General features: G+C 37.4%; 1 protein-coding gene across 1 annotated transcript in view; it reads right to left on the reverse strand.

The window, feature by feature from the left end:
* COG3 (component of oligomeric golgi complex 3) overlaps positions 1–13,235 on the reverse strand; it is a 30,024-nt gene that overhangs the window by 11,161 nt on the left and 5,628 nt on the right. The window contains exons 7-15 of the mRNA XM_056486530.1: positions 13,032–13,157; positions 10,758–10,838; positions 10,499–10,542; positions 10,166–10,292; positions 9,579–9,670; positions 7,202–7,341; positions 5,836–5,996; positions 3,509–3,614; positions 1,525–1,649 (exon numbers count right to left, since the gene is read on the reverse strand). Of these exons, the coding sequence (XP_056342505.1) occupies positions 1,525–1,649; positions 3,509–3,614; positions 5,836–5,996; positions 7,202–7,341; positions 9,579–9,670; positions 10,166–10,292; positions 10,499–10,542; positions 10,758–10,838; positions 13,032–13,157 (1,002 nt within the window). The remainder of the gene's footprint in view (positions 1–1,524; positions 1,650–3,508; positions 3,615–5,835; positions 5,997–7,201; positions 7,342–9,578; positions 9,671–10,165; positions 10,293–10,498; positions 10,543–10,757; positions 10,839–13,031; positions 13,158–13,235) is intronic.

Raw genomic sequence — 13,235 nt, forward strand, 5'->3', positions numbered from 1 at the left:
TGTGTTTACCAGCTTATAAAACTCCAGATTAACTAGCTACAAACACGTTGGCTCAATGGAGTGACATGGGATGGAGCATTCACATACAAAAGCTTGCTACAAGCACTCAGGTTGGATGCAGGTACCCACACAATAATGCCCTGCTCACCCTGAGGCTCTGAATTGGCACCTGGGTAGCAACATGGTCAGTGACACCTCACACATTCAGAGCTAACAGCATGAGTGGTGTGTGCTGGGTAACCTGACCAGACACTTCTTCGTGTGCCAGGGCAACTACCTGTGCGTGCAAGCTACATCTGCAACAGACATGGGATCATTCAACTGAGCTTAACCTCGGGCACACTCAAATTACTTCACATTTGTGACAGCTTAGTAAACAAACACGACAGCTGCCATGGCCCAGGGGACACAAAGCAAGTCCTTAAGTGGCAGCAATATGATCCTACAGCTGAGCCAGTCATAGGAACACAGCTTGCCCCCACCAGCACTGCAACAGAGCACAGGAGAGCCCTGACTGCCCCAGACCTGCCAGCACCACTTCATTCATGCCTTCTCTATCTACAGGGTGCAGGCAAGGGGTATCAGTTCTGCTACAGTGTCTCAGGGGAAAACTAAAATAACCTCTGTGCAGACACACTGGAAACGAGCCTTGCAAAAAACGCAAAAATCACCCCATTCACAAAGGTCTAGCTAAAAACAAAGCAAATACTCATCTATCTTTAGTGGGATTGATATTTTAAGCAATAAAGCATTAGTACTTTCAGCTTCTTTTTTAGCAATAGCATCTTGGCAGGAGTTTCATGTAACACCCATCAAAAATATTTTTAAAATCCATTAAATGTATCTAATAAAGATACAACAAAAAAAACCAGCAAAAACAATTGCATTAGTTTCCTCGGAGACTTATCAGTCTTATATACTGTTAAGTGAGCAACACAAAACATATACTAATGGCAAAGTCTTAAAATATGTTAAGCAAACACTGCTTTTGTTTCTGCTAGACAAGAAGATTTCTACTGTCTTAAACGTGTTGCTACGTTTTGGAACATGAAGAGATGTGCCACAAAAAAAAAATATTTCAGAACATTTTCAAAATGTAAAAGCAGGAGAGTCACCATTTTTAAGACCAGAGACATCACACAAACACATTCACCCAGTAATTTCAGCAATAAAATAATTCCCTGTAATTGACCCAGAACTTTCTATGATTCTCTTGTCCTATTCACTCCTCAGCTTTGCTGAGACCAGGATCTTGAACACCAGACACTAAATTATTTCTGTAACAGCAAAAGCAATAGATGTACAAATCAGTGCCATTTTTTTTAATTCTACAAATATAAAACTGTCTTAGAAATTAATGACCTAAATTTGCCAGTTCACTTGTTTTACATAAAGATAGCAGCAGAAAGACCAAGGGGTTAGAAGCCAGTAATTGTTCATTCCTAGTTTATATTAAAATACTTAGGCATATCTACACACTTTCTAACTTCACCTAAAAAATTAGATAAAGAAATGTTTGCATACATCTATACATCTGTACAGTTTGGAGAGACACACTAGAGTCCTTCTGACAGTAGGATACCACATTCCATGCAGATCTGCAGGTGAAATTGTGCTCTGATGCCTGGGATTAAGGGATTCAGCTGAACCTGTTCAAAAGCAAAATACACACATGAAAAACTTGCCCATCTGTCCTTTCAACCAAAGGCGACTGCAATATCAACTGCATTTTAAACTCTCTACAGAGAAATACGACATTTTCTTTTACCCAAACAAGTTATTTTTTTTTTCCTTCTGAGCAGGTCAGTATTAGATTTCTGATGTGAACCAAGCACAAGCCTGTGAAAGACATGAATTTGCTTTCAGGGGTGGCCCAGCTCGACTTTTTTAATGAGTTAGTTTCACAGGCATGTCTCCAATGACACACACCTCCCACTCAGCTAAACAGCTGAAATGATCAAACAGCTACTGAAAAAAGAGTAGCACAGGAGAAAAGAGGAAAAATAAATGGTTAGATATCATGGAATTACACGGAAATGTTTAGGTAAAAAAAAAAAATTAAAAACCATTCTACTTTATTTCTTCATGCTTTCCTTTCTGCTGGGGATAACCCTAGATGGATTAAACAGCCGCAGAAAATATAGAGTTTGAACATAATTTTAATAATTGTAAAAATAACAGCAAAACAAATTTTGCCATGAGGTTGGTTGCAAACATAAAAAAGTGCTCCTTCTTAGGTAAGCTTCGTAACAATTCTGTATGCTCTAAATGGATTTTCACAGCATCTGACAGACAGAAGTCTGTTTGCACTTTGTCCTTAAATCAAGCTGGGAAACAGCTGAGTCAATAGCATCAGAACTCTGTGTTCAAATATCAACCATTAAAAAAAAAAAAAAATTTTTTGTAGCTTCACCTAGTGATGGAAAGTGCACTTGTGTTTATGTAATCAGTGTAGAAATCATCTTTACGAATCCGGTAATATTTTTCTACCTTTTGCACCTATAAATTTATTGTCACAGCAATTACCCTGTAAAATCTTATGCTATCAGTTTGAGATTCCTAGGCCATTTATTAGTCACTTCAGCTACTCCTGCAGGTACTGAAATGGGAGAGAGGCACCTCTGAAGGGCAAATAATCCCAATTATCTCAGACACATATCTTCAAATTCTGCCATACAGATTCCTTCCATTTCCTGGGTGCAGGTAAGATTTACAGGACTTACAAATTCGTGCACCTGGGGTGAAGTACAATGAACTCCATTCTCAATGGGATTTGCTAGAAACACCTCTGCAGATCTTCTAAGCCAAAAGCAAGAAACTACCATGTAATCAAAAGGAAGACAAGAAACAAGTGATAAAGAGCTGAGAAAGATGCTGCTGGGGAAAAAACACTGTACCACTCTGAAAAATGATAAAATGAGAAATTCTTCGTGGATCTTCGACAGTAATTTTAAAATTTGTAATGCTCAAATGACTGGCATCAGAACAGTCACATTTTATGGAATTTTATTCCAGTTTGCTGTAATTCACAGACACATGGGTCACATGTTTAAAATGCCAAGGACTAAATTCTGAATTATTGTAAGTACCTATAATTTAAGAGACGTGCCTGACACACCAAATTACCTTTCTCATCTTAGCACAGCTAACAAAAACATTTTCAAGTACACATCTTGATGGCAGGGATACTTTTCAGCAGAAAATACAAAAGCTCAGGTTTATACAAAGTACAATAGATGCTGTTGGCTGTAGAAGTAGTTGCTTCACATAATGGACTGCACTAGAAGCGCAAAGAAATGGCATCAAAAGAACAAGATTAGGTTGTTTCTCATAAAAAATACAAAACTAAAACTCTGAGACAAAGTTCACCTCTCAAAATTGCTTATGAATTTGTCTAGGAAAATAACCCTTTAAGATACATGCAAGTTTCTTACAGATGATTTCAAGTTAGCATTCACATTCCATGAGCTTTATGCATTAATTTGACAACATGAGACATATTTCATACCAGATGTAACTAAACTGCAGGACTCGGGATCTTCTAGCCGGACATCTGAAAATGAAGCTTCAGATGGCAGCTTCTTCTGTTCCTCTTTCAAACTCTGTGCAATTTGCTGCAAAGAAAGATACACAACAATATTTTAGTATCACATAACACTGCTTTGGTCACAACAGATAAAAGCATACTGAATTGCAAAAGAAATCAGCTACACTCAGTTGCCAGTGTTTCAAAGACATTTAGAAGAAATAGGCAAATGTTTCCAAAACAGTAGCAGAAATATTGTAATACAATAAAGATTCACAAATACATATCTGTGTAAAGCACTGTTCTTTCCATTTTGCCTGTTTTACTGATCTCTCAGTAATGACCTAATAAAGCCACCCAGAAAGAAAAGTTCAAAACAGGGTAACCCAGTTCAACACTTACTTGGATTTTAAACAGATCATTTTTTGATGGCTTTATTTCCATAAATCGTATGTGCAGATGGCCCAAAAGTACTCTCTAGTTTATTCCCTGCAGGAGTTCAACCAAAAGCTTTCCCCTAACATTACTTAACATTTCCACACTTCAACCTTTTCTACAACCTGGTCTGTTTCAAAGCAACTAGAGACAGCAAGAATGGGCAAAGAACTGCATTAATATTTGAGCAGAATAGCACAAGAAACATTTCTGCCCTGTGCTCTTAACATTTTAATAATTCATTTACTAAGACAGAAGTTCTCTCTAAACAGCAAGGTTTTGAGGTTTAAAAGCAATCAAGTAGCAAAATGAATCTCAAACCAGGCAAGAACTGAAGTCTTATGAGGACATATGAACAGCAGCGTAATTTCTGAACTTGGAATGAACTTTCTCTTCCTTAACCAAAGGGCCAGAGGACATTTGTTAGAAAAAAAGACCCCATACAGACCAAACAGCAGAATCGCTTGTCTAAAGATGCTTATTAGTCCTTAAACTTTCACTACAAAGAGCACATACTCAACAAACTCACTAGCTTCAGGGTTTAAACCCCATGGATATCCCACAAAATGGCAAAGTACAAGCTGTAGCACAAAAAAAGCTTTAGATGTGTATAAAGACAGTATCACAGCAATATGAGTTCAATACTGATAATTTTCTCATAGTGTTCTGTCTGTTTGCAGGCAAGAACTGAGCACAGTAGGGGAGTCATACAATGTTAATTTATTTCAGCCCACAGCAACATACATATGTTTTAGGTAGGTAGGTAGAAGAGAGAAAGAGATTGATGATAGATAGATTAGATAGATAGATAGACAGATAGATAGACAGATAGATAGACAGATAGATAGACAGATAGATAGATAGATAGATAGATAGATAGATAGACATATAGACAGAAAGAAAGCTTCTATGTTTTTTATAAGTAATGTTCTAATTCTGTAGTCAAACAGCAGCTTCTCTACCAACTGGCCAGCTGGAATTAAGTCCTACAATTTTCTAAGCACCACCAACTATTCTGGCAGCTAGGTAGAAAGCAGAATACTGCAATAAAATTTGTGTCTTGCCAGTCCATGTTGGAAAGGCCATTCTCAGTCACTTCAGTCCTTTGACAGCATGGGCCTCCCACTATGAAGTGAATGGAAATAGTTATTTGGAGGGGGATCTTTACTACGCTTTACTGCTTCCATGCAGTCTTCATGCAGTTGCAGCTTGTTCTAGCCAAAAACTGATCAAAAGTTTCTCATTGGCCATTTATTTATTTATTTCTGTGAGTTGTTTCATTCTGAAACTTTCATCAATATAGCATTAATCTTTCAAAGTAAGCAGAATTAGTTTGATCCATTTCAACAGAAACATTGACTCAAAGGGCTTGGAATGACGAAAAAATGGCTAATACTGATAAGAAATTGAAAAAGGCTTCTGGAAGCCATTCATAACATGTTAAATCTAAAGCAAGTCTCTTCTCACACTGCCTGAGTACAGGGTACACACATGCCTACCGAAAGCTAGTTGACCAATAATTCTGAAAACAAACTTGCAGCTAGCTGGGACTGTCTAAAGCATCTCTTCAATTCCAGCTCAACTAGAAAATACATTGGGTAATACCTATTACTTAAGAATGTAAACAAAAATTCAGAAGCTTCAAGTTTTGATAAAACTATCAATTGTGAGAACACTGCCACTGCCACTAAGTTTGACATAAAACATTGACATCCAGTTGAGGGTCATAATTTAATTAGCGGGATTCAATTTAAAAACGCCAGCATCACTAAATACACTGAGGAACAGGAAAACCCAAGCTGCAAAGCACCGTGCTGCACAACTGCATACACTGCATGTACAAAGTCAAGGACAGTGAGAAAGCTGAGATGTACCTCCATCATTTCCAGCTTGTCAGGATAGGCGAGATCGCCCGGCGCAGGCTTGTAGCCGGTGATGTCAGTCTGAATGTAAATATGTGTCCTATACACAAGGCGCTCTTGTACATCTTCCAGCATCTGCTTGACACCAGCGGCAAATGCACCCAGTTGTTCAGCTGATAAAGGCAAGAAAAGGCACAAACTTGTTAATCACAAAACAAGCTCACAGAAACACCAGTTTGAAGTATCACATACAGGACCATAAAAACCTGGCTTGCTGCAGATGGAGTCAGGTTATTTTTGGAACAGCGGCATGCAGACAAATTTGTGACAAAGAAGGAATTTACTGAACTCCATGCTGCAGTTGCTTTGGCTCCCCAGATTTTCATTAGGCAATGAAAATGCAACCTCACACTGATGACATCAGATGCCTTGTTAGAATTAAGGGTTGTAATTATTTCAGACCTGGGTACATTAAGTGGAATTTTGGTGGGAGCAACAAAGCAAGGTGGCTTTGGTTCTATCACGGCCAATATCCATGGTGTGACTGTTGGGATTTGTTAAAAACAGATGAACCAAAGCAGCTCACATCAAACTTAAGAATTATTATATCAGCCCAAAATTAAGTAGTAGGAAGACACTTATGAAAAGCCAAAAGATTAAGTCAGCAAGGTTTTGTTCATTCCCAAGAGTGTTACAATTATATTTCCAGGAAAGTGAACAATTCTTCATGATTATTGGCACAGCTTCAGCGACAAAGAGCTACACTGGATGATATACCAGCTACCAAGCATGATTTCTGTTTATTGCGTGGTGCAATAAAGACTGTGAAAGGATTCCATTATACACTGGTCATACTAGGAAATAAGACACCAGGTTGGCTCATTTCTATGAGACTTCGAGCTCTGCATACTTATCAAACTCAAAAATCTACACTGCTACTTCTCTGCTGAAGTTACCATTTCTAGTCTGGGAAACATGAAGGAGAACTGGAATAAAAAACCAGTTTGCATTCCTTTGTTTTATCATCATTATGCAGAAAGCTCTACATGGATGATGCATTAGCCGGGTCAAGTGAAGCAATTTGTTCACCTGAAAAGTTAATTTAAATCAACTCTGGTGCATGCATATGCACTGGGTGGACGCTTGCTAGCATTTGTACAAACTGGAGAAAACATGCCTAACTTTAAATGATGCTATGCAGATTCAAAGATACAGACCTTCACTATAAATGAAAAACCATAATTAATTTTACACATCAAAGATGAGGTTAGAAGATCCACTAGGAAGAAATAAGCATCTAGAATTTCTGACTATGCAATAAATAATTTCATCAGTTAAGAAGACACTTTGAAACAATAATATTCAATCTATGAGTTACCATTGTTCTGTACATGATCCTCAAGCATCTCATTTTTGAGAATCCCACAGAGTTCAGAAAGTGTCTCTAAGTGAATGACATGGATGATCATTGGCCTCAGGACATCATACAATGAAAGACACAACTTCTCCAAGAGTTCACTGTGAAGGAAAAATAAAACAAAGCAAAATACTTTCAGGATCCCCCAAAAGCAAAAGAAAATTTTATCACAAACATAGATTATTTTGTGACAAAGATTTTTGAAAGGAGGGTGAGAAAAAGAGTCTCATAAAAGACTTTAGACAACACTGTTTAAAACATAAACCCACTATTTCCTACAAAGTAGGAAAAGTTTTCCTTTTAAAAGATGTGGCATACCAACTGTTTAACAATGGTGTTACAGCTTCTAAATAAAATTTTAAAAACCCAAACAAACCAAACAAAAAACCTACACACACCAACCACCAGCTCAAAAAGAAGATGCTGCAAACTGGTTTACCTGGCTTCTGTGTAAAAAAATGCTCCTGCTGAGTTCAGAATTGTAACCCAAACTTTCCCTTGAGAAAAGGCTCATCTGATTCTAAGTACCCAACAGTGTATTAGAATCAGAAGAACACAAAGAGGGACACAGGAGGAGAAGCTTGCTAATGTTTTCTGTAATAGCTACCAACATCTTAGAGCATACTTTCCAATCTAATCAAAGTTACAATATCAATGAAGTGACACACCAGAAATCCCATTCCAAATTATTTTTTTCTTTCATGCTCAAAGTTATGCATATTTTGGTTGACACCAACAGCACTCACTCTAGATCTTTTTTGCCATTCTCAATGCTTCCTTCACTAATCACATATTAGGCATAAATGCTATTGCCAGAAATATTCAGAAATATTCAGAAGAAACATTTTGAACACCTCTTTCCTTTGCATTCTATAGCACTAGAAACAACTTGATAAAACAGTAATTCTCCATGTTAAAAGCAGAAACAAAAGACTAAGTTTCACCAGCCTTATTATTAAATACAATACTCAATCTCAGATCTCTACTCTTGGGTAAAATTTTGGTAAACTCTTATCTCTACATAGTTTCTAATGTCTTCAGAGCACCTTAGCACTGCAGAAAAGAAAATGAGGCTATGTATTATGCTAGGAGAAACCTAATAAAGTAGCTACTGTTTGAAACATTTTTCTTAAAGTATTTTATTTAGATGTAGGCAAAAAAAAAAAAAAAAAAAGGAAATGAGGTAATTACATTCTATCAAAATTTAAAAAAAAAATCAGAAGTCTATTCTCATTCTTGGTGTGAATAGCACTAGTGACAAAATTTCTGGATGAACAATACTTTAGACTGATTTCAATCTGGGGTGTTTACTCCAGGATTTGGACTGAGATAGCTAAACTGATTCTTATGCAAATTTATTTTGGTCATCTCACATTCTGAGTATGCCTCACACGAGACCACAATTCCTCAGGAAAGACTGCACCTACTCAGGCACTGTGGTTTGTCTCTAGCAAGGCTTTATGCAGTTTTTGTTTTCCTTTAGCTTTGAAAGATGAGGAGGGCAGCAGGCAGTCTTTTGTTTCAGGTTACACACTTGTTCAACTCAAGCTGCACTCAATTTAAGACATTGCAACACTCAAAACCAGTGTCTCAGTTATATTAATAGGAATACACTTTAGTTAGGAACTTTACAGCAAGGGAACATGACCTACCCAAATTTCAAAATCAAGTATCATTATTAAAACATACCAGAAAACTGGAGGAGGGGCGTAAACTATTCAATTGCTTTACTATTACAGGTCTGTTGTCAAAAACTTAACAATACTTTTATATTGCAATTACTGTGTGAAGCAACAACCTGTCCCTTTTTTAAGTTTAGGCAGAGGAGATTGGGACACTGTTCTCATCAGGCATCCACTACCCTGCCTTCTGTCCAGCCCAAATACAGGTAACATACAAATATTGCTTGACAGTAAGGACAGATTATTAAATCCTTCTGGAAAAAAAGCTGGAGTGCATCAGCCTAATTTCAGACCAAAGCAAATGAAAGCACTTATGCAACAGGCTGTGCAAAAGAGGCTGTACAGAAACAGCTGAGAGCTGTACACTTCTACAGCTATTTTCAAAGAACCTCAGTATCTTGAACTTTTTCAGATTATCTACAGAGCATTTGCAAAGATTATTTATGGAGAATGGGAACTATTAGCTTTGCTTGAAGAAAAAAGGAAACACAAGACCATCAAATTCTGATGCTTACAGTGATTAAGCTGGTTTTTTATCTTGCTAATTCTTACCAAACCACTTGAACAGAGCCCTGTTTGCCACGTAATATTGTCTGTTACATCACAACTCACTAAATACAACATGCAGTAAAACAAAACAAGCATGTACCACCTACTCCAGTTTTGGTGTTGGTTTTGTGAAGAACTCATTGTAAAGCTGGTGTTCATCCTGGCATACATGGACCATAAAGGCACAACCACTTCGTACCTGCATTCACAGAAATACAAATACTTGATTATTAAATTCTTTTCCTTGCATGAGTATCACAAGAGATATTACAAGTATTATAACTATATGTTACATACTCTATTGTGATTATTACAGCTATGATTAAACCAAAGCTTTGTAAAATTTAAAAGTAATGAGATGAACTCTAAGACTGTGGGCTGAAAAGATGCTACTAGCCAAATAAAAGCTCACTCCACAGCTTTGGTCCATTTTTTGTTTCTGAAATTTAAGTAACTACATCTTATACCTCTTTTTTATCCTCCCCCCCTCTGTGAGGTTTGTAACAGGGTGAAGTTTTTATAGAAACAAAACATGTATGGCTTGAAACTATTAGTAGAATGCTAATGATTCAAACTCACAGGCAACAATAACAAGTCTGCATGTAAATGACTGAATTAAGTACGTTCATTTTACCTGGGGGAGAGGGGATTAAGACATAACAAAACTCAGACAACACACAACTACTTTACCTACCAGAGCACAATGATCTCTGTTATTCTGACTGGTTAATTCTGTAACAGTGCTAGCGATACTTGGACCAAGCAAAAGCTCCCGCTGGTCGAGGTAACATTGATGGATTTCATTGAGAACTTGCTGATACCTATCCAAGAAATTAAAACAGTAACTGCATCCTGAAGATCATTTTCTGGCACACATAAAATGCATCTTAATAGCCTCTGTAGGTCTATGTAATTTCAATTTTAAAATCTTTCTTTTACATATATAATGTGTGCAACAGTACTTAATCAATAGTAAATATTTTCAAAACTTAAAACCATTGAAGATAAATTATGCAGACATACTCACTCTGGCATTTTTTCAGATCTTTGCTCTACTTGTTCAATAAGAGTCTACTCCAAAAAAAAAAAAAAAAAAAGAACGAAGTATTATTAGTAAATTACTTCATTGTAGTAATTGGAAAGATTTCATAATATTTTTCCATGGATACAATATGCAATCTTTGGACATTCATATTTGCACAATATGCAATCCCTGCATTCACACAAATAAATTCAAACCTCATTTTCAAAACTTCCTTTTTAAAAGTTAGTTACCAGCTACTTACTCTGACTTTGGGAGCAGCTGCCCTGAATTTCACATAAAACAGAGTGAAGGCATTGTCAGAATTTGGCACAGCTGAAGGATCCTGAAAGAAGAGATGAGTAATTGGTTAAAAAGCAAAATGCTGTATTTGGCCACTAGTATATAATGGCTGAGATAATTAGCCTCTAAAATAGAATACTGGTTCTTAATGCTTATGCTTCCAGTGGAACAGCTTTTTGCCACTTCCCACCAACAAAGGCATCCTGGTTTCAGAACTCAAAGTCAGACAGAAGAACAAAACCCAACCCAAAAGTTTCATCCAACAGCCTCTACAGAAAAAGGAACATTTTCATTAATTATGACATTCTCCATTAGAGACAACAATTTTCTCTAGACCCGACAGAGCAGTACGGACTCTTGGTCCCTAATATGTAGTACTAAAATTGAACAAATTTTCTTTTTATCTGCTGGTCCTAAGGCAGAGAAGCTACATTCCAGCTTGTATTCAAGCTCCAAGCAGAATATCAAGTCTTGAGGCATTTCCCCGGCCCAGTGGGGCAGACAGCTTGAACTTAGACAAATTCTAACACTAACAAAGCAGAGCAGAGACCCAGCTTACACACAAAGATTTCTTCCCCTTATGCCTACTGAAGCAAGAGAGATGGTCTTCTTGAGAAACAGGATGGAGACAGGAAAGCTCCACCATCCTCACCTCCTATTTCATCCCTGTGAGCAACCCCATCGTCCTTCTACAAACATACATCAAAACCTCCATTCACATGTGTGCATCACCAAAGAACATCCAGATCTCAGTCCCTTTCCAGTTCTGACAGTCTTGCTCTGTTGCAACAGGAAAACTTAGCACTTGATCACAACTAAAAAACACTGATCCAGTGCTGCAGTTCTAGCAGAAGGAGCCATTTGATGTTTCAAATTATACAAAATATCCACAAAACTGCCATATACATGGGAAGGAAAGGTCATCCGACCCTTAGAAGACGTATCCTTCCTGATTTATAACTCCTAAGTAGCAATTCAAATCCAGAAACTGAAGTTACACCCTTCTTTCTCTAGATATGCTTATTATCAGAGATGTTCAATTTTGTTTAAATTCAGCTCAGTCAGAGCAATCCACTGGCATCAAACCAAGCTATGATACCGTTTTTTTAATAAAATCTAGTTTTTTTACCAAACACGAAAAACACTCAATGCCACTTAACCAAGATCTTCACTCCAGGAGTACTCTTACACAAGCCCCCATGAACGCTGCCTAAAATTCCCTTATTTTAGGTGTGTCAGTTCTCAATTCTAGCATCTTTCAGTTTCACTGATTATCCCTCAGGACACGCAGCTTTCTGTAATAGAACTGAGCACAAGGTACACAACAATCATTTGGAGAAAGAGTCAAAGCACATAGGAAGAGACATTCCCCTCTCCTTTCTGCTCTGCCAGAATATTGCAGCATGAGACTATGAACATTTTAATGAGACCAAAAAACCTCCCTGCTTACATTTATGCCTAAATCTCACTGGAGTGAGGAGGAGTAAACACCTAGGACAGAGTGTCTCTTCCCTGGAACATACTAGCATAATTGTCAACATTTTAAAATGGAACAAAAAATCGTGGCAAAACTAAGGAACCTGGCACAGCTGTTATCTGCAGCTTCACAAACCACTGCAGAATAAATGAATATTTACATGACCAAGACCACCCAAGAATACTTATTGGAAGGTAACACTGAAACAATCACAACATGAAGTCAGAGTTGTGCTTTACAATTACCATCCTGTAACACCCAGCCCCTGTATACTTTTTTCAAGTATTCCCCTCAGTCTCTCCCTGCCTCCAAAGCAATCCACCTCCACAACAAAACACCACAGTACCTCTGTTTCTCTTATGTACTTTCCCCATTTGGCAATAGACCAACAGCCAGTTTGGAGCTCCAGTGCACACTCTGGTTCAGGAAAGCAAACTGTCTGGCCATCTGGTGTCTCTAACACAGTCCTTCATCCACCCCTGGCCTTCACCAGCTTACTGCTCACCTACTTCAATTCACCAACGTCACCTTCTTCAATTTACATCATTTTCTAATTATTTCTACTTTTACATCTTTTGGATCACTAGGTCTCTGTCATATTTGGCTAAGTATTGGACAACCTACACAAACACCATAGCACTGACCTATTTTCACAAAAAAGTGACACATCCCACTCTCAAAAAAAAAAAAAAAAAACTGTTTGATGTTATAATAGACATTTCAGTACAGCTCCACTTCCCACTTACTGATTCACCTTACCCTTTTCATTAACTGGGTTGTGAGGTTCTGTAGTGTATTCACAGTGTATGTCTTGATAAGGTGCATAGCTTTAGAAAGGCATTGTTTAAACTTTGTCAAATATACAGGATAGTCTTTAAAATTTGGCTGAAAGAGAGAGAGAAAAAAAAATCCATTTTAAATAGAAATAGTAAGAGTCAAAAATTTATCAAAACTTATAATACT

This window comes from Oenanthe melanoleuca, chromosome 1, assembly GCF_029582105.1.
Source record: "Oenanthe melanoleuca isolate GR-GAL-2019-014 chromosome 1, OMel1.0, whole genome shotgun sequence".
Lineage (NCBI taxonomy): Eukaryota > Metazoa > Chordata > Aves > Passeriformes > Muscicapidae > Oenanthe > Oenanthe melanoleuca.